Raw genomic sequence first — 22,544 nt, 5'->3', positions numbered from 1 at the left:
GAGTTCCAGTATAAGTCATTTTACACTACACACAAATAGCAGATCTACAAGCTCAGAGATCTACAAGCTCAAAGAGAAAGTGTGAGGAAAGGTTTGAAGAGAAAACAGATGAGCTGGGGAGAATTGGGAGAAAAGAGAAGAGAAGAGAAGAGAAGAGAAGAGAAGAGAAGAGAAGAGAAGAGAAGAGAAGAGAAGAGAAGAGAAGAGAAGAGAAGAGAAGAGAAGAGAAGAGAAGAGAAGAGAAGAGAAGAGAAGAGAAGAGAAGAGAAGAGAAGAGAAGAGAAGAGAAGAGAAGAGAAGAGAAGAGAAAAAAGTATGTAAATACAAAATCCCAGTAACATCAGTATCCCTAGTGTGAGTACTTGTACTTGTTTGTTTTATAAGTAGTCCTACACAGAGGTGGACTGGTACTGGTGGCAGCAGTATTACTGTAAACATAATTAATGCTGTGACAACAACAGCCCTCGGCGGTGCACTACCTGTTAGTGAGCGCGTCACGGCGCTCTCGTACAGCGGAACACCCTCACCAGCACTGTTGAACGCCTTCAGGGAGATGACGTAATGAGAGCTGGGCTCTGAGACGAGAACAGAGAGAGAGAGAGAGAGGTTAGAAACAAAAAGAGAGCGGGGGAAGAGAGAGAGAGAGAGAGAGAGAGAGAGAGAGAGAGAGAGAGAGAGAGAGAGAGTGGTTAGAAACAAAAAGAGAGCGGGGGAAGAGAGAGAGAGAGAGAGAGAGAGAGAGAGAGAGAGAGAGAGAGAGAGAGAGAGAGAGAGAGAGAACAGTACAACCAAAAACGTTTCTTCAGTGGTTGTCAGAAAGCCATACATTTCTGCCATTTCAAATTCAACATTGCCACGACCCAGGACTGTGTGTCTTTCTCGGGATGTCTAGCGCATACAGTCGTAAATTCATAGACACCACAATGGCCACTGGGGACGTACTGTATATATTGCCAACATCAACGGCCATATTAGCTGGGTCAGCTTGCCATAACGCCACCGCAAGAAATATGCCTGAGTTGCAGATAAGTACCTGATGGCTTAAACTTTTTTTTCCTGTTTTGTAAGCATTACTGTTACTATAGCTATAGTTATCTACGTGAGATGACGTTTTTTGTTACGAGAACCGTTATATACAGGTAAGTACCCAATATCATGACTGCATGTCTGACATTTGTAACATTCGTTTGTGAATTCAGCGAGTTGTGATGACTGGTGAGAGAGGGGATACAGTACGTTAGCCACTGGAACCTAGATTCTGAGGGGATCATTTTGCCCAATATCACAACACGTTGGAAGCTTACTTTTAGATCGGCTATTTTTGGCAAAAAGGGAAAGAGTGGTCTGAGTTGCAACTCAGGTTCGTGTCACTCCGAGTGGAATAGTAAGAGAGTGGCGACATGCATTGATCTGCCTATGGGCTATAGTTCCAAACATTGGAACTATCCCATTGAGATAGAATGAGCACTTCCGCATTCCATTGTTACAATGGGAGTCAACGCTAGTGTCGCCACTCTCTTACTAGATTACTCTGGTGTCACTAAGGCCAGAGGGTTCATGTGGACTCTGTTTTTCGCACAGCCTGGGTGTCAATGGGCGCTGATGGGGCGCTTGTTTTACAGCACCTTAACCCTAACCTCACAAAAACTATGCCTAAACTTAACCTGTAAAACAAGCACCCCACCAGCGCCCATCGCCTCCCAGGCTCTGCGATGGTTCTCATCTTTACCTACAGTATGCTCTGCATTCCCACTTAGGTTCTTGGTACTAATAATGATGGCACTGCTCATTCTCATTTAAGTACACGACCGGGTGATTCTTCAAAGGTTAGCGGAAAAGTCCCGTAGTGAAGCTATTTTCACGATCTCAAACTATCGCAGTGAACTGTGAAACTGTTAAGTTCTGGGTGCTAACAACGGTAATACTGATGATCCCCACCTAGGTTCTGGGAGCTACAGTAAGTATGCCAGCAGCGCTCATCCTCACCTAGGTTCTGGATGGCGTAGTAACGCTGTTTGCTGTCCACGCGCACCGTCTGTGCGTACGGGCTTCCCACGCCGTACCCGATGATGTAACCGCGCACCAGGATGTTGGCACTGAGGGGCGGAGTCCAAGACATGATGATGCTGTCTGGGAGGGGCCGGACGTGGAGCGAGCTCGGCTGATTCGGCACCTGGCTTTCTGTGGATGACAAGAGGGAAGGAAGGAAAGAAAGAAAGAAAGAAAGAAAGAAAGAAAGAAAGACCGTGAGATCGTCTGCATGCCTAACAGATTTCACAAGAAAGGCGACAGGACAATCTTCTCATAGGTGTGGTGCCCGGGATTCTGGGAATTGAATCCAGGTGTCCCACTTGGAAAGCTAACATCTTAACCACTTGGCTAAAGGGACATTCACCCTTGACCGAGGGAGATATTAAAGGACCTATAACATCAAATTCAACTTTTTCAATTTCTTTTGTGTTTTTGGGGCTCCCATATGTGTTTTCTATCCCCACAAATAACCAATTTTGAACAATCAGGCTTTCATATCATATGGGTGTTTTAATGGAAATTGCTCTCAGGAACAGCTCAACTGATTTTGGCCTCATCGTGATGTCATCAATGTCACCCTACTTTGTATAATTCCTCCTCTTCTTCAGTCTTCAGTTGCAAATTTGCATTTCCACTTTGTTTACAATGTCCACCATTGTTGATTTTACAAGCTGGCATGGAATGGAAACGAGCCTGGTTTTATCTAGCATCAGTATTATAATGACTCAAATATTAAATAATCTGCATATCAGCACCCCCACCACCTCAGGACATTGTGGTACTGCAGCCAAAACTGCTTTCAAAGTCCAGAAAGAAATGACAAGGACTGGTTATATCAGAGTGGTGATTGAGGCTCAAACCATTAGAAATAACTTTGAGGGACATAGACAATATGATATTAAATATTAAAAGCAGTTTTAAAATGCATGTTATTTGCGCTTTAAGCTTTTCTTCATCTTATCTGGCTGAGTCTCTATCAGTAGAATCACTATACGTCTTACCGTCCAGGTCATTCTCGGGAGTTTCAGCAGTGTACCAATCACTTGCCGGTCCTGTGCCATTAACTGTCATGGCGGCCACCTGGAAAACGTATTGACTTCCTTTATCCAAACCTGGGGAAACAAATTTACAGTAGTACAGTTAGCATTGCCAGCCTGTCTACTTCCTGTGTTTTAACTAGTGATTGACTATCAACTTCCTTGCATTTATAATACAGGTAGCCCCACTTCCTGTGTTTACAATAGGCCGGGGGGCCCAACTGGCGGGCCGTGAGTATATTGCAAGTGCGGGCCCTTCAAATAATTGGCAAAAGACTTGACCCGCTGGCCGTCCAGTCACCTGTCAACAGGTACCAGAGGTTGTGGGGTTCCAGCGCCTCCTGGTCGCCACGGCGACCCGTCTTCCTGTAGCGAATCTTGTAGCCCACGATGACGCCGTTCTGCGAGTAGCGAGGCGGCGCTTGCCACGACACCCGGATGCTCTGGAGACGCAGGAGAACAACGTAGTCATGATGATGATGACGACTGACAATCGTACTCTGGTGGTACTTTAACTACCAGCAGTGGTTCCCAAAGTGGGGTCCGGGGACCCCCAGGGGTCCTTGAGGGAGTTCCAGGGGATCCCCAGCTAAATTATAGTTTGTAACCAAATGGACCCTTATGGATCTGTAACTCTGAGAGTGTACAAATGGAACCAAACGGACCCGTTAAATTAACTTTGATTTTTCAATATACATTGGGGTCCCAGAGATATAGAAATGCCATTAAATAGTGGGCCGTAGCCTAATTCAGGCCAACCCTGGGGCCCTTGAAATGAAAATCTATATTTTCAAATGGGGGTCCGCGGGCTAATGAGTATCATTTTGGGGGTCCTTGACATGAACATGTTTGGGAACTACTGAACTAAAGTAGACGATAGGGAGCTCGCAAACCGGTCTTGAGCTCCAAACTTTTAATGTATTAATTCAAATAAATTAAAGGTTTGGAGCTCAAAGACCGACCATAGACTTTTTATCTTCTTCTGTACTGTATGTATTTTTGTTCAGCAGATGTGCGTGCTTTTTCCTACTGTATTCTAACTTTAACTAAAGTAAAAACACTTTTTTTCAAGTGGACCCCAGCAGAAAAGGGTTGAGAACCACCTAACTAAGCATCCTATTTATTATAATCTGTGGCGCTGAGCCCGTTTGACCTCGATTTTTTGACAATAATGAGAGGAAATAGATCTAAGTGACTATGAAAGAGGCTCATATTTGGGGCACTGATGACAGCAGCTTCAGACATAAAGACAGCGTAAAAGGCTAGTGTCTGCATTTCCATCTACAGCAGTGGGTCTCAAACCTTTTCAGGTCAAGGAACCCCCACCTTGATGCATTTATTTCTAAAACAGTTGTGCCAGTAACCTCCAAAAGATTTGAGTTGAAAAATGTTTGTTTTAAATAAGATTTGCAAAGATTTTCACGATTTTTCAAAAATGACAGATCTGTAAGCTCATAGTGCAGCACAAACGGACACACGATGCGCTTTTTTATCTGCTACTTTTGAATAGCCAATGGTTAACCCATTCAGAACGGGAACCCCTTTTGGCATTACGGTATGTTATACTTTAGCTATTGAAAAAATAGCAGATCTACAAGCTCGTAGCAGGGCACACGGTGCTGAGTAAATGTGGCGCAAATCGTTGAATATATATTCTTTCAGAGCGAACACTTTTAACACAAATCTTTGCTTCTGGGGGGGTCCCTGGAACAAGATATTTTCAGATGGGGGTCGGCGGCCAATTACATATAGTTTTTGGGGTCCTTGACATTAAAAACTTTGAGAACCACTGACATAGAAACATAGGCCCTCATTTATCAATGGAGTGTAAAATCTGCCTCAAATTCGAGCGTCGGTTTTGGAGTACACTCGGCACGGCATTTATAAAGTGATCCTTCCTTAATTTCGTTCCTAGTTGATAAATGTGACGGCTGAAATCAAGCCTCGCCCTCGTTTTTGCGGCATGAACAACTGCAATACGACCAAACAACGTATATGGAAACCATACCGTAGTTACATGATGGAAAGCCAATAAAAAAGTGGACTGGCAGTGTGGCACGGCACATTTGGCATTCGAGCGACGCGTCAGGTTTATCCTTAAACGAGGACGAGACGAGGAGATTGCCACATACCGTAACTCCAGAAAGACATGGGCCTGGTGTAGATTAGCCTACAGTATAGGCTACCCACGTTGGGAGACTTGACTGCAGCTGCAGCAGACAGCAGTCCACTCTGCACTCTCCAACGTCCCTCAAAGTCATGAAAATATTCCAGCACAGGTAGCGCAAATCCTCGCATGTATGTGCTCATGCAAAACACTGTTTTGTATAATTTTTTATCCCACGATTTTGTAACCCATTTTTCACCCCTGTGTCAATTATCTAATGTGATCCTGGGCTCTACACACCCTCCGCCAACCTAGTCCCCATATATGGGGGACATGGGGAGAGCAACGGACTTGAACTCATGCTTCCTTCATGCCTGAGTGTCCAAGTTGCTCCTTTACACCTGACAGGGGGGAGTTCCCCTGGTTGGACGTAGCGCGTGGAAGGAACACGTTATTCCAACCAGTTCCTTTCCCCTCCATCAGGCGCCCCGGCTGGCCAGGGGGAGGGTACCTACCCTAGGGGACACAGGGAGAACATGCAAACTCCACACAGGCAAAACACTGTTTAAATGGCATCTAACTTGCAACATTGTTTTTAATTGCGCGATTTTAATTGCTTGTACACTTGGAAATATCCTACCGATTTCATATGACATGCCTTCACATGTATTAATTAATATGTAGCCTATTAGTTTTATATACATTTTAGTGAAAGTGAAAACATGCCTGTGACAGCCTGTCAGCTGGTTAGACAATGCTGCTCCGCTTATACAACAGAACAACAGGTGAGGACAAAGCCTACGACAGCTCCCGACCTGACATGACATTTGGCCGGGCGCACGTTCAAGTTCAAGTTCATGCGGGAATGATAAATGGCGTGATGGCGTGCACCCATATTTGGGCGTACACCGCGTTGATAAATGAGGGCCATAGGTTTTTCAGAAAACTGTCAGGCATTTGTAGAATCTGGTCTCAGTTAAATGGGTTAAAGTGGTGAAAATGATTGTAGAGCTACATTACTCTGGTGTAATTAAAAGCAACGGTGATGTAATTAATGTAACACAGCGGTAAACATGCCTCTCCCCTGACTTTTTGGAATTGTGTTACAGGCATCAATCAGGCCGGCATTTGCATTTTGAAAATATGTTTTATTATTCAGGAGAGAAAAAAAGCTACACTTGAGTTTGTGATTTCTGGATTCCTGCCTGTGTGTGCGTGCGTGCGTGCGTGCGTGCGTGCGTGAGTGGGGGGGCTAAGGAGGAGGTCTGATTTGATAAATGAGTGTTTACACTGTATGTGTATGTAGACAGTAGCACACACACGCCACGTGCACACACGCACACACATGACACACGCACGCACGTACGCACGCACGCACACATGCACGCACGCACACATGCACGCACGCACGCACGCACGCACGCACGCACACATGTACACACACACAACTTGCTAACGATACACACTTGGGACTTGGCAGACAGCTGGTGTGTGTGTGTGTGTGAGTGTGTGTGTGTGTGTGTGTGTGTGTGTGTGTGTGTGTGTGTGTGTGTGTGTGTGTGTGTGTGTGTGTGTGTGTGTGTGTGTGTGTGTGTGTGTGTGTGTGTGTGTGTGTGTGTGTGTGTGTGTGTGTGTGTGTGCACGTGCGTGCGTGTGTGTGTGCTTGCACATTTTAATTACCTCATTTGCATGTTAATGAGCTGTCATCTACCACACACACACACACACACACACACACACCACTTGTCTGCAATTGTTAGCATCAAGCTAAACATCCATTTCAATGTATGTATGTATGTATGTATGTATATGTATGTTTGTGCGTGCGTGCGTGCGTGCGTGCGTGCGTGCGTGCGTGCGTGCGTTGTTTGTATGTGAATCCATTAGCATCTAGCAACACCTGCTCTCCCCATTGCCTTTCCATTGGCACTAATTGATTAGCAATGCAATTGATCATGGCAGAGAGAGAGAGAGAGAGAGAGAGAGAGAGAGAGAGAGAGAGAGACAGAGAGAGAGAGAGAGAGAGAGAGAGAGACAGGGGGGGGGGGAAGGAGAGAGGAGACATTGGTTTGAATTCAGTCTCTGTATTTGTTTCCTATAGGTGCCCAGAAGGGAGGAGTCTGTCTCCCCACAATTGAGTCTCATTGGTCAATCCTGTTTCCCATCGTGTGCACAATGGTTGGTAAGGGGCCAAGCACATCTTCACGTCCAAAAACGCCTAGACCAGGCCCCTCTTCCAGGTTTTTAAACAGCTGGTGGATGGAAATGACTCTTGCGCACTGCTGCAACTTGAAGCCGCGCGTGAGCGTCTTTTCCGTCCACCAGGAAGAGTCGCCTGGTCTAGGTGCTTTCTTGACGCCTCTTGACACCGAATACTGTATGTGCCCGCACCCTAACTGGCTGCCAGTGTTGCCATGTCTGCTTATTGCAGCAACTTTGGACTTGGTTATTTGCTTATTTGGTCTTGCTTTGAATATTTTAATTATCATTTAAACCATGGTTCTCAAATATTTGCATGTCATCATGGACTCCCAAATCAACATGAATGTGTCCCTTACTGTAAATCCCATCTGAAGATGTTTTGTGCCTATAACCCTAAACCAGATTAGTGGTGTTAGAATGCTTCAATTCAAACCTCTTCCAAATATTCCACATTTTATTTCGTTGTGAGCTGCTGGCTGCCTGCTCTCGCCGACCGCTCTGTCACTGAAACCGCAATAAACTGGCAGCCAGACAGGCTAGTCTAATATAAAGATCTTTGATCAGATATGCTCGGGACTCGGGCTGCCAGAATTAACATGAAGCACACAATACAGCCATTTACAGGATGAATAGATGTGTGTGTATTTGTATGTCTGGCACGCACTCAGAGCCCTGACAAGCAGCTCACAACACAGCGACAGTTTGCCCCATTTTCTCATATCCCACAACTTTGCAAAATGAGTTACCACAGGTGTAACTGTGAACAACTGGAAGAAATGGCCATTGATCGCGGACACAAGAAATGTTTGCTAGAACAAGCAGGCGGTGCAGAAAATATATGCTTTCATAAAGGACAGCTATCCTACAAAATCAGCTGAGTTTGGGTTTTTTGCAATTAGTTTGAGGTCAAATTACATTATTACTGGACTAATGACGGTAACTACATTCTCATTATAGCTAAATCAAATGTTTATAATTGTGAAACGGTATGCCTTGGGTCTATATTAAACATGATGCAACGGTGTCTCTCATCTGTGATCTGTGAAGTGGTGCATATACATGTAAGACAACCACCAAAATATAAATGAGTAGTTTAATTTAGAAGTAGATCACCTCCATTGTAACCTCAGTACACACCAGAAAGAAAGAAAGTAAAGAAAGTCAGCATTTTGTGTCTGCCAAGTTCATACTTTTTTAATATTTCAGCACTATCTGTTCCAAGTTTGGTCCCCCTCTGCTCATTGTATTACAGTATTAGTCAGTATGACCCTCTGGAAGAAAATGCTGTCCACAAGCCTCTCACTGTGGTCAACAGCATGTTGCAGCATGTTGCTTTTGGCAGGCAACATACGTACCTGCAGCTGACCAGAGTGAGAGGCCAGAGGCATGCAGTAACTCCAAGTTTTCTTGTGAGGCTGGGCCGTGTCATGGTAACAAGGAAAGATAAGGTCTGCACACTAGATCACTATTTCCCAAACCTTTTCATGTCAAGGATCCCAACTTGACACTTATTATAGCCTGCGGACCCCCATTTGAAAACATAGGCCAAGGAGCCCCATGAGAGAAGATTTATAGACCTCTAGCAGTGATTTTCAACCATTTTCATTTCAAGGACCCCAAGTTTGACACGCATTAGGCTACGGACACTATTTAACGGCATTTATATCTCTGGGACCCCGATTTATATTGTAAAATCAATGTTAATTTAACTCAGAGTGTACTCAAGTGAAGACAGTGTGCGGGATCCTTTTTTCTCGACAACTCTGAGAGTGTACAAATGGACCCGTTAGCGTCCATTTGGTCCCATCAGAGTTAGAGATAGTCCATTTGGTTCCGAACTATCATTTAGCAGAGGCCCCCCCTGGAACCCACTTTGAGAACTATTGCACTAGATCAGGGGTTCTCAACGTTTTTGGCTGGGGACCCCCGGAAATGCTTTGGGTATGACTCGCGATTGTTCTCGGATACTTGTATTCACGCCACGCCCACGGCCCATTACTAAAGCGTTGCTGATCACGGTTAAAACATTTTGGGTGAATTAAAATAAGATCACAGGGACACAGCCATTTTTTACTTACTTTTTACTTTTTACTGGTTTTCGGGAGATTTTCGCCTTCAAAATACAACTATGCACTGAATTGATTTATTTAGTCTGGCATTTAATTAGTTATGGTGTGGAGCCTCTCGGGCTCTTCATCAGACCTGTCTGGCTCCAAGACGAAACGTCACATCCATGCGGTGTGTAAAGGAACCATTAATAATGTCTTTGTTAATCTAACCTCGGCCCGGCACCTGGTTTTTATAGTATAGTCAGTGGATGTGCGTGCTTTATTGTTCTTCTCAGGGACACAAGGATGAGGAGTCAAACTTCCTCCAACTAAAGTTCCAGAGAGTTTCATGGCCACAGGCAGTGATGGAAGAAGTACTCGAGTACAAGTGCCAATACCCTTTTGTAGAATAGTCTGTTACAAGTACATGTTTGGTATTCAAAATTTACTTGAGTAAAAGTACAAAAGTATCAGCATCAATCTCGATTACAACTTGCAACGGATCGCAGCGTGGCGCGCTGAGAGCTTGTAGATCCACTTTTCTTTTTTTTGCGACCTAGGATTCACTCACCCTGGACAATACCACCTCCAATGTGATGTTCTGAGGTGCACCGCTAGGAACTGTGGGAAAAGAACAGAGAGAAAGTCAGTAAAACTACTACTGGAACATACGCACCAAAACCCTAGCTTGATTATGCCAGACACTACAGTCCAGCCAACCAAGACACAGCATCTCTAAGACGCATGGGTAATCGAAATAAAATAATGATAAAAAAGAAAACTACTTAGAGAAGCCCATTGGATGAACACATTAAGACCTCTGGCCTAAATGAAGAATTGAGCCAGTCCTGTTGAGCCAGGGGTGTTGATGAGTATTCATCTGTCAGTGCTTGGGCCTTATTTATTTGTTTTACTCGTTGGCCCTAATTAATTAATTTATTTATTTTACTCATTTACTTATTTTTCTTAAAGAAATTGTATTACCGTACATTTTTATACAGAGCCTATAGGCCCTCCCTCTAATTTGTCTTAGTGTAACAATATAATCTAATGCTGACCTATCTACAGTATTACACTGTGTGTCTCCATCTGTATGTAATGTTTCTGTATGTGTATGTTTCTGTATGTGTGTAATCTGTATGTAATGTTTCTGTATGTGTATGTTTCTGTATGTGTGTAATCTGTATGTAATGTTTCTGTATGTGTATGTTTCTGTATGTAATGTTTCTGTAATGTTTCTGTATGTGTATGTAATGTTTCTGTATGTGTATGTTTCTGTATGTGTGTAATCTGTATGTAATGTTTCTGTATGTGTATGTTTCTGTATGTGTGTAATCTGTATGTAATGTTTCTGTATGTGTATGTTTCTGTATGTGTGTAATCTGTAATGTTTCTGTATGTGTATGTAATGTTTCTGTATGTGTATGTTTCTGTATGTGTGTAATCTGTATGTAATGTTTCTGTATGTGTATGTAATGTTTATGTATGTGTATGTTTCTGTATGTGTGTAATCTGTATGTAATGTTTCTGTATGTGTATGTAATGTTTCTGTATGTGTATGTTTCTGTATGTGTGTAATCTGTATGTAATGTTTCTGTATGTGTATGTTTCTGTATGTGTGTAATCTGTATGTAATGTTTCTGTATGTGTATGTAATGTTTCTGCATGTGTATGTTTCTGTATGTGTGTAATCTGTATGTAATGTTTCTGTATGTGTATGTTTCTGTATGTGTGTAATCTGTATGTAATGTTTCTGTATGTGTATGTTTCTGTATGTGTGTAATCTGTATGTAATGTTTCTGTATGTGTATGTAATGTTTCTGTATGTGTATGTTTCTGTATGTGTGTAATCTGTATGTAATGTTTCTGTATGTGTATGTTTCTGTATGTGTGTAATCTGTATGTAATGTTTCTGTATGTGTATGTTTCTGTATGTGTGTAATCTGTATGTAATGTTTCTGTATGTACTGTAACTCTCTGGTGTTCTATCGTGTTCTTTGCAGATCTAAAGTACTACTGTAATGGACTGTTTCTTCCCTCTTTGAAGCTACCCGAGTGGAACACTGCCCCTTCACACCTCATTATTAGTAGACCACAGACAGTGGCTAATTGAATGGACTGCCTCTATTACTTACCTGTTGGCAGCCTTTTAAATGCTACAGTACAGTACCTTAGAGTCTATTCACACTATGCGCCTTTTCTTTTAAGAAAAAGCACTGCCTAGAGTGGAAAAGAAGGAGAGGGGGCAGTCGGTACAATCGACTGAAGCAGACTTCAATAATATAACTCAAGGGAACGTACTGAATATTTAAAACAAGATTTTAATCTACAGTGGTAGGTGTAGACGTGAAAGTACTGCAATCAAGATGGAGCAACTGGATGGCATATTACTCGCCTTCCGTGCCCGTCAGCTGCTGCTTTGAGTCCAGTGTGGTACTCACATTTTGTACCTGAGGGCGATTCTAAAAACGCCATCTAAATCCTGACCTAACTTTTCTGAAAACTTCAGCCACAGCAGGCGCTGTAACCCAACAACAGCAGACTAATCCCTGGTGCATACGCCATTGTCTTTTGAGACAGATGGAAGCCGACGACATAGCAACAGCTACCCCAAAAGGACTACTACGCCAAAGGGTTAAAAACCACTCACCGTCCGATAGTGTTTGGACACCGACGCCTGCGGTTGCCATACCGACGCCATGTCTGTTTACTGCGACGACTCGCACGTTGTACTCGCCGTACTTCCTCAAGCCCTCCACCTTGTAGTACTGAGCAGATACTTCTGCACTCTGAAACACACACAGGTCACAGTCTGAGTCGCTGGTATAGCAGTACTGCTGCTACAAGAACAACAACACTTGAAATAAAAGATTGACTCAAACAAAAGCAAGAAGTGCAAAAGTGGGTATCGAGCGGTTTCTTAAAACTATCTAGGGTGGTTGCCTGTCTTTTGTGTAATGGAAGCATCAAGTTGCTCCGCCATGTTTTTTTTTTGTATTGGATTGTTGGCACATGGACGAGGTCAGCGCCAGAACGAGCAAAGCGAATGGTTTGGAACAAACTGTTATTTGGACGAGCAATCGGAGAGGTGGCGAGGTGCTGTACAATTGAATGCCTTCAAAAAACAAGTAAATCAATCATGGACGAGGAAAGAAAATGCTGCCCACGGCCTGCCTCTCACTGTGATTAACAGCATGTTGCGTGCGTGCGTGTGTACGTGCGTGCATGTACATTTGCCTGTGTAACAGAAGACTCTCAGAGTTTTGCCTCGAAAGCCACAAAAACATGCATTGCAATAGTCAAGCGAAAGAGAAAATAGTGTGGATCAACTTTTTGTTTTGCAGCAGTGACAGACAGTCATTCAATATTTCTCTGATGAAAGAAGTCCACATCAGTGACATTGACAATGTGTTCCTCACAATTAAACTCCACAGCTAGATATTTTACTTATAGTCTTATTCTGTAAAGCCAGGATACCCTGCAGTCAGAAGGTTCAATTTAGGCATTTAGCAGACGCTCTTAATCTAGAGCGATTTACAGTAAGCAAGAACAAAGAAATGGTAATACATAAAATACATAAAAATAGGCATCAAGACTCACGTAAGCTAAGAACCTAACAGTGGAATATCTATATACTGTAATGAAACAACTATGTCTACATAACATGCTATATACAGTAACGCTGAACGTTACGCATCTAACACTGAACCCCTAACTTCACCCAACAAGGAGGTTGGTGTGTCATGGATATAGGTATAGGGTTGTCCCAATCCGATCACGTGATCGGAAATCGGGGTCGATCACGTCATCGGAATCAGATTGGGAGCAAAAAAACGTGATCGGGACATCCCTATTATATCTATCATGGTGTTAGACTGGATATTGTCTGTGATTTTGGATAATGTACTATTGTGATATGGCATAAGTCTTAAAATAAAATATAAATATCGGATCAGGAAAAATCGGTATCAGCAGATACTCAAAATCAAATGATCGGAATCGGATCGGGAGCAAAAAAACGTGATCGGGACATCCCTAGATATAGGTGAATGTGAAATGGCGCCATGTAAGTCCATATGTACTGTACCATTCCCTGCACACAGTAGTGTTAGTAGTGACAGTACCTGCTCTTTCCCGGAAGGCTGCTCCCTCCAGATGATACGGTAGGCCAGGATTGGCCCGTTGGCCTGGGTGGGCGGGTCCCACGTTGCCTGTACACTGGTAGAGCTCACTGGGAACACTCGGAGGTCATCGACCGGACCCGGAAGTAGAACTGAACGGGAGAATAAGATATGGATTGACAGATCTGTCTGTCTGTCTGTCTGTCTGTCTGTCTGTCTGTCTGTCTGTCTGTTACTTACCTACCTTGAACAAAATTATAAGATGGATGGGAGATCCATCCATCCACCCAGTGCACCCACCCATCCATACACCCATCGATCCATCCATCCATCCATCCATCCATCCATCCACCCACCAACCCATCCACCCAGTGCACCCACCCATCCATACATCCATCCACCAACCCATCCATCCATCCATCCATCCACCAACCCATCCATCCATCAATCCATCCACCCATCCATCCACCCACCCCCATCTCATATGGACTCACGGTCTGGCGGGGTGATGACCCTCAGAGGGGCGGAGCTTTGTCCTGGGCCCAGGGAGTCGTAGGCCACCACACGGAACGTGTAGCTGGCGCCCGGCTTCAGGTTAGCCACCGTTATGGCTAGCGCAGCGGGGTCCGACACGTTGAGGGAGCGCTCCCTGGACACCGACACGAGGAGGAAATAAATGATGTTATGTCCGGGGACAGTAACTAAGCACATTTAGTACTGTACTTAAGTACATTTTCGAGGAATCTGAGGAAGTATTTCCAATTTCCACCAATTCTTCTACTCCTATACATCTCGGTTCCAACTTGACTTTGTTACTTTGTGATTGATTATTATTACAACACATAAATTATAACCACTTCAACCCTATATATATTTCGAACATTTGAACATGGCCGGTCTAACTATAATCTCTGAACTATAATTTATAGTGCAAATGGAGGAAGGAGGAGAGTAGAGGAAGGAAGGAAGGAAGGAAGGAAGGATGAAATAAAGAAATAAAGGAAGGAAGGAAGGAAGGAAGGAAGGAAGGAAGAAAGGATGAAATAAAGAAATAAAGGAAGGAAGGAAGGAAGGAAGGAAGGAAGGAAGGAAGGAAGGAAGGAAGGAAGGAAGGAAGGGTCAATAGGAAATATTTTGTCATTTGATGATGAGGCAAATATACTTCAAAAGTACAGGAATATGCATATAAGTACAGGAATGCATAAAGAAAATGCAAAAAAGAAACATATTACAATACATGAATATAGTCATAAATCTATGATAACAGATAATAAATATAAATATAATAAATACAATTATAAACAACAACAATAAGAACAACAACAAACAAAACAATGGAAGTTTCAAATAATATCTCCCCAAAAGTTCAGTTCATAATTAAAACTTGAATTGGAGACATTTCCAGGACCACGCACCTGTCGACGCCGTCCTCAGAGTAGAACACTCCATAGGTTCGAACCTGGTCTCCCTGTGGGAGGGGGGCAGGCGGGCGCCAGCCCAGGCGCACGGAGTGAGGAGACACCTGGAGCTCCGTGATGTCCTGGGGAGCCGCGAGGAGCGAGGCACGGGTGGCTGTTGGAGAGAGGAGAGAGGGAGAGGAGGGATGAGAGAAGGGAGGAGAGGAGGAGGAGGTGGGGTCTGTGAGGAGAGGAGAGGAGAGGAGAGGAGAGGAGAGGAGAGGAGAGGAGAGGAGAGGAGGCAGGAGGAGAGAAGGCAGGAGGAGAGAAGGCAGGAGGCGAGCAAGGCAAAAAAGGGACAAAATTGTTTGCAAAAAAAGGACAGAACGGGAACAGCAAAAGAGAGGTGCATGTGATCGAAAGGAGGACAAGGCGAGGAATCGAAAAGAAAGGACATTATGAAGGAAGGCAGGAAGGAAGGAATGACAGAAGGAAGGGTGGAGAGAGAAAGAGAGAGAAAGAAGAAGAGGTAAAGACAAGAAAGTAGCAAAATTGGAAAATAAAATAAACTTCACATTTTGTACTGCTTTTCGTACAAGAAAGTGGTAGAGGTAGAAGTAATAGTACAAACGGCCACTCATCGCCAGGTAACACAAAGCGCTGACATCGATGACACCTGTCTTGGTGGCAGCGAACCGCATTGAATATCAAAGAGCAGAATATGGAAGAAATATGGCAGCAAGCTATAGGTGTATAAAAGAGAACTGCTGAAAGCAAGCCGGGACTGAGGTTTGTTTGGATACCATTATATGCATAGACAGAAATGGGGTACACAGTAAGACATTAAGGCTATAATGTCTTACAGTACAGAATTATGAGTCACTGTCAACGGGGACCACCAGTGGTCCTTGGGGGGGTTCCAGATGGCCAACTCTCCAGATGGGGGTTCCAGATGGCCAACTCTCCAGCTAAATGATGGAGAGTTTGTAGAACTTTATCTCTTGAGAGTGTACAATTCATTTGGTTAAATTGTACGCACTCAAGAGTTAAACTCTGCATGACTTAATTTACAAGAAGTCTAAACAATTAGAGAATGTAGAAGAATTGTTATTGTGATCAATGTTTGCCTGTTATCTCATGGTACCAACATCAATACAGCATGGAATTGTAAACAAAAGAGTTGGGACAATATGAGAGACTAAATCTCATCAAATGTGGATCAAATAATGCTGAATAAAATAATGGGCCTCGATATGAAAGAGATTGAAAACCACCAATATAGAGCGATAGCATTTGCAGACGGGCATTTCGGAACGGTTTCCGCAGGCTGATATTGGGTATACGACGTGAAACATTTGCACACGTAGAACCATGAAATCTGAGGAAGTGCATCAAAACCGGATTTGTTATAAATCTTTGAAAACGAGAGTTACCTGGTGTGCGGATAACACCAATCTGTTGGACATGCATTATGGATGATTTGAACTATACTGAAAAGAGAATCCCATGTGTCTGTTCTCTCTTGCTGCGGTCACAGTGTGCTACAGTATTTGTTGCAAGATGACGGACGATACATTTGTATACATATCGCTGACAAATGTTAGTTGTTGCTGTGGTGGAAAGTAACTATAAGTAAAGTACAAGTACTGTAATTACTGTAAGTACAATTTTGAGGTATTTATACTTTACTTGAGTATTTCCAATAATTTTACTTCTACTCCACTGCCTCTCAGAGGCAAATATGAAAACTTTACTAGTTACTTTGTAGATTGCGCTTATTATTACAAAACATACATTAACCACTTCAGCCCCAATCGGGGAAGCCATCAGCGCCCTGTGAGTCAACAGTCTGTATCGAGTACATGTATCCTTCCTTCCTTCCTCCCTCCCTCCCTCCCTCCCTCCCTCCCTCCCTCCCTCCCTCCCTTCCTTCCTTCCTTCCTTCCTTCCTTCCTTCCTTCCTTCCTTCCTTCCTTCCTTCCTTCCTTCCTTCCTTCCTTCCTTCCTTCCTTCCTTCCTCCCTCCCAATCGGTATTTCGTTAAATCCTCCATGTTGAAATAGGCCTGTTTGTTTCGTGTCACAACCTTCGACTCGGCGGTGGAGTTACCCTTTCCACTGTATTTACTGGGAGGTGAAGCATTGTAAGCTCTCCGTAACTACACCTATACCCTATTATTATCGTTGTTTTTAACTGTTATTTTCTTGTGAATCTTCCGTTCTTGACTTCAGCCTATACGTGCGGTCACACCATGGACTCTGCTTCAGCAGTGGCCATACATTATGAGGCTTCATGTTCATGCCGGGGGGGGTGTACTATCTTCTCTATGATAAATACGTTGTGTGATATAATGGGAATTCTCCAGGTTATCTTTTCTCCACTACAGGACATCTACAGCGTGATAGACGAGGAGACCGTTCCTGTGCAGCATCGAACGTGAACAGGTTGAACCAGCCAGGAAAGAAGGCAAATGCTATAGTTTTCTGGCTAAGAGATTTGGTGTGTGTGTGTACGATTATGAAATAATGACCGATATCCAATCTCTGATTATTTGCAGGATCATATCTGCCGATACAGATTCTGACCGATTCCGATATTATACGGATTATGCTGCCTTCAAACATAGAGAGCCGTAGAGAGATTACATATCTCTGCTGTCGGGAGGAAACCACCTCACTCCAAAATGTTTCATTTTTCAGGAAATGAAAAAAAATATATTTTTTGAGGAAATTAAGAAAACGTTATATTTTGAAAACAAAGCAATAGGGCCTCATCAACGTTGGTGTTGTGACTGTATACAGTATGTTGTCAATTACTTCCATGTGGGGAGAGGTGCCACAGTTACCTGCTTTAGCAGACAGTCTGAGGGTCCAATGGAGTTTGAATTACTTCAGTTTATATTCAATGTATCTTTGTATTAAAATGGTATTGTCTTGTTTATATCCAATGTATTTGTATTTAGTTCATAAAGTTAACATAACTATAATTAAAGGCATTAAATGAAAATGTTACTTTTCAGGATTCGAATGAAAAAAAATAATATTCAGGATTTAAATTAAAATATAGCAAAAATAGCTGATCTTTGTAGGTCGGCGACTTTTGCTATGACAGTAATATGCAATGTGGCCCTCTGGAGTGAGTGTGGAAATATAGTGGCCCTCTGGAGTGAGTGTGGAAATATAGTGGCCCTCTGGAGTGAGTGTGGAAATATAGTGGCCCTCTGGAGTGAGTGTGGAAATATAGGCGCTTTACATAGACACACACATTCATACACCGATGGCGGTGGAAACCATGCAAGGCACCAACCAGCACATCAGGAGCAATTAGGGGTTCAGTGTCTTGCTCAAGGACACTTAAACACTGACTTGGAACTGCATGGCAACCTTGCGGTTCCCATCCAGCCACTCTACCCCTGAGCCACCGCCGCCCCTAATACTATTAGCATGGGTCCCCAAACTTTTTTGGCCCAGGTACCCCTTGGGGGGAAGAATTTTTTCCAGGTACCCCCTCATCCTCGCAACACCATGCATATTTGCAACCTTACATTTAGATGACATTGGAACTATTTGTATTAAAACTTTTCAAACACATTTTCACAACATTTATTTAAGATGCTATCTTAGAATAGATGTAGACCTATTTGACAGTGCAGAAATATAATTGCCTTCCTTGATGCATAATTGCCTTCAATTAGGCATCAACGACCATCAGCTGGTCACAGTCACAGACACTCAGCCTCTGCAGCACTCTAACTGAAAGTGACTGCATGGAGTCTGTTTCATTTCTATCCAAAAGCCCTTGAATGATGGAATATGATAAAGGATTACTGTGATTATGGTAAGCTCACATATCACACATACTGTACCATAATTCGCTGGCAAAAAAAAGAAAAAAAAACATTTTTGAAAAAAAGACCCTGGCTATGCGTCGCGGACCCCCAGGGATCCACGGACCCCACTGTGGGAACCACTGCTATTAGTACACAAGTTTTAGTAGTAAAAGTATAATAGTAGTAGTATTAGTCCTACAAGTAGCCCCTTGTCTTCGTCTCCTCTCCTCTCCTCTCCTCTCCTCTCCTCTCCTCTCCTCTCTTGGACAGGAATCCAATTTATCCATTCGTCGCTTTGGGTTGGCAAAGGTCATTTCTCTCTCTTCCTATCTCTTTCCCCCCCCCCCCCCTCTCTCCATGCAGTCAATTTCAAGGCTCATTTGAACAGAACACACACACGCACACGCGCGCATGTGTGCGTGCGCGCACACACACAGAGAGAGAGAGAGAAAGAGAGAGAAGAGAGAGAGAGAGAGAGGACGTGTAAACACATACTCACAAAGCAATTTTGTAGAATATCCAATTTAAAGGAATTTTGCATAAAATGTACAGTATGTGTATAATGTGGTGTGTGTGTGTGTGTGTGTGTGTGTGTGTGTGTGTGTGTGTGTGTGTGTGTGTGTGTGTGTGTGTGTGTGTGTGTGTGTGTGTGTGTGTGTGCGCGCGCACACGCACGTGTGTTTGTGTTTGTGAGAATTTGTAACTTCTTGATTGTGTTTATGTATACGTTTATTAGTATTATTATTACTTAAGTATTAGCAGTTGTATTATATCTTTTTGTTTCTTTTATTATTAGAGAGATTTCTATCTCTCTCTGCTCTCTCTCTCTGGTTGCCAAGGCAACAGACAGTCCATCCATCCCCTGTTCACGCACGCACGCACGCACACACGCACGCACGCACGCACGCACGCACGCACGCACGCACGCACGCACGCACACTATAGGCAATCTCTCTGGAATACTAATCTCTCCTTTTCTCTCCCTCTTCCACCATAATATTGAGTCTTTACATGTGCATGGAATATCATCCATTAGATCAATAACAAATCAGCTTGATTCATAATAAAAATAATAATAATGCATTGTTTTAACTGAAAATCTGATATATTTTCATTTGTATTTTATTTTAAACGTGCTAACGTTGTTCACACACACACGCCCACGCACGCACACACGCCCACACACAGGCATGCACAGAGACAGACAGACAGACAGACAGACAGACAGACAGACAGACAGACAGACAGACAGACAGACAGACAGACAGACAGACAGACAGACAGACAGACAGACAGACAGACAGACAGACAGACAGACAGACAGACCATTTGACCTAGTTGTAGTGTGTGTGATAACATCAACAACCGTTTAACCTCAAGGAAAATATTGTCCATCTCCATGCGTTTTGTATACGTGAAGAGAGAAAGACAGAGAGGGGGTCTGTCTCTCTCTCTCCCTCTCTGTCTCTCTCTCTCTCTGACTGACTCTCTCTCTCTGACTGACTCTCCCTCTCTGTCTCTCTGTCTCTCTCTCTCTCTCTCTCTCTCTCTCTCTCTCTCTCTCTCTCTCTCTCTCGCTCTCTCTCTCTCTCTGACTGACTCTCCCTCTCTGTCTCTCTCTCTCTCTCTCTCTCTCTCTCTGACTGACTCTCCCTCTCTGACTCTCTCTCTCTCTCTCTCTCTCTCTCTCTCTCTGACTGACTCTCCCTCTCTGACTCTCTCTCTCTCTCTCGCTCTCTCTCTCTGACTGACTCTCCCTCTCTGACTCTCTCTCTCTCTCTCTCTCTCGCTCTCTCTCTCTCTGACTGACTCTCCCTCTCTGACTCTCTCTAATCTCTTAATTGCGGTTATCTTCTTAATCCTCGGCTCATTAAGGGGACGAGACTTATTGAAGAGAGGAAGAGGAGGAGGAGAATGGAGGAGAGAAACAGCACGGAGCAGTGTACTCTACACCAAGGGTGGGCAACTTTGACGATGGAGAGGGCCACTAATATTTCCACACTCACTTCCGAGTATTGTATATTCGTAGCAGTCGTAGCAAAAATAGCCGATATACAAGCTCAAAACGCGTTTTGAGCTTCAGCTATTTTTGCTATATATTTGAATTGAAATCCTGATTTATATTTTATCATTTTTTGCAATTTTTGGAATTGGAATCCTGAAAAGTAACTTTTATTTATTTATTAGTATATAGGCTAGTGAAAATAGCCGATCTACAGACTCGCAACGCGTTGTAGTCTGAATCTGAATTATGTGTGATCTGTAGATGTGCTATTTTCCGTAGTTTGGGTCTAATCTAATCTCTCAGTTGGGTCTCGACCTGATACGTTTGGGAACTGGCCTACAGTACTTGTTAACAATAACATGTTGTAAGCACTTAAACCCCATGCTTTGCAAACTGACTCCCTCAGGGCTCTATAGTCCGGCAGCCGAGGTGGACGGGTGGGAAATTTGGTATATAGTATTTTTATTGGCCTAAAATATTGTCTACATTCATGAATCCACTTGCTGACCGGCTGTCGGTATTGAGCAATCTTTTTTTATAGGGGTTTCTTGTGACCCTACCATTAACATCCTATGGCAGGAAAAAATGTCAAACTTTCCTTTTGCCTTAAGTATACATGTGACATGTCAAACTAGGGGGTTTTCATGATCCAAGCATTAGTTTTGCACAAAATACACTCATTGGGCTAAAAACAGCCATACACTGACACCACGCTAGACAGGAACGCCCAAAAACGTCACATCCGGTTTTAGCCTGGGGTAAGAATTTTCTATGGCTGCCAATGCAACTTGGTCCAATCCTTAATCACATACGGACAAACATCTATGCCGATGCTATCTAACTTGCGGAGGTAGCGTGCCTTGTCCACGGGCAACAGATCTTTCAACGTATGGCATTGCAAATACGTTTGATAATCGCTACTCTGCTCAATATTGTTTTGAGAATGCCGTAAATTGCATTGCAGTGAACGAGCGCAAATCACAACTTCACCCGGTTGTGGGCGGAGTCACAGTTTGAGGCGCTGTTTACGCGCCGTAGTGTCAGTGTATAGCCACTTGCCCAAATGTGCCCAAAATGTGCAGACCTCATCACATTTGTCATGACATCATATGGCCGTTTTTAGCCCAAGGAGTGTTTTTTGTGCAAAACTAATGCTTGGAATGGATTCAGTATCATGAAAACCCCCTAGTTTGACATGTCACATGTATACTTAAAGCATAAGGAAAGTTTGACAGCCTATCGGCTGCCGGACTACACATTTTGTTCTCTACATTAAACCATGAGACCTGAGACCAGATTCTACTAAATGAGTCAGTGAGTGATGCACTGGTGCTCAAACCTTTTCATGTCAAGGACCCCCATCTGAAAATATGTTGTTCCAGGGAAGTGGTGAAGGTCTGAAGAAAGGCTACGGCTCGAAACGTTACCACTTTAAGTAAAGAAATCTTGGAGCAGAAAATGGTGGTTTACGAAGTGATGGAAACACTAAAGAGAAACTTCTTTTGACTTCTCTTCTCCCATTTGTGCATGTCTTCCACTTACATACCTCACTTGTCTCCTCTGTCCGCTCGTCTCCTTTCTCCTCGTTTCTCTCCTTTATCCATTATCTTTTTCCTCTTTAGATTTTTTTTCTCTGTGTTACTCCGAACTCGGCTCCTGCTATAACTCCTCATCCAGTGTTCCCTTCCAGGATTTCACTCTGACCTCACTGCAGAAACACATTATATGAGAGTAGACTACAAAATACTACACAGAGAAGAGAAGAGAA

The 22,544-nt window shown here is 43.4% G+C and overlaps 1 protein-coding gene across 2 annotated transcripts in view; it reads right to left on the bottom strand.

The window, feature by feature from the left end:
* The window catches only part of dcc (DCC netrin 1 receptor), a 65,310-nt gene that overhangs the window by 14,643 nt on the left and 28,123 nt on the right, over positions 1-22,544 (bottom strand). For both annotated transcript variants that reach the window (XM_079525086.1, XM_079525087.1), the window contains exons 9-17: positions 14,962-15,118; positions 14,041-14,195; positions 13,550-13,698; positions 12,076-12,214; positions 9,997-10,046; positions 3,370-3,511; positions 3,033-3,143; positions 1,987-2,181; positions 480-575 (exon numbers count right to left, since the gene is read on the bottom strand). In XM_079525086.1, the coding sequence (XP_079381212.1) occupies positions 480-575; positions 1,987-2,181; positions 3,033-3,143; positions 3,370-3,511; positions 9,997-10,046; positions 12,076-12,214; positions 13,550-13,698; positions 14,041-14,195; positions 14,962-15,118 (1,194 nt within the window). The remainder of the gene's footprint in view (positions 1-479; positions 576-1,986; positions 2,182-3,032; positions 3,144-3,369; positions 3,512-9,996; positions 10,047-12,075; positions 12,215-13,549; positions 13,699-14,040; positions 14,196-14,961; positions 15,119-22,544) is intronic.

The sequence above is a fragment of the Electrona antarctica genome, assembly GCF_951216825.1.
Source record: "Electrona antarctica genome assembly, chromosome: 16".
NCBI lineage: Eukaryota > Metazoa > Chordata > Actinopteri > Myctophiformes > Myctophidae > Electrona > Electrona antarctica.
The sequence above is the reverse complement of the archived record's forward strand: the minus strand, read 5'-3'. Positions and strand labels throughout refer to the sequence as shown.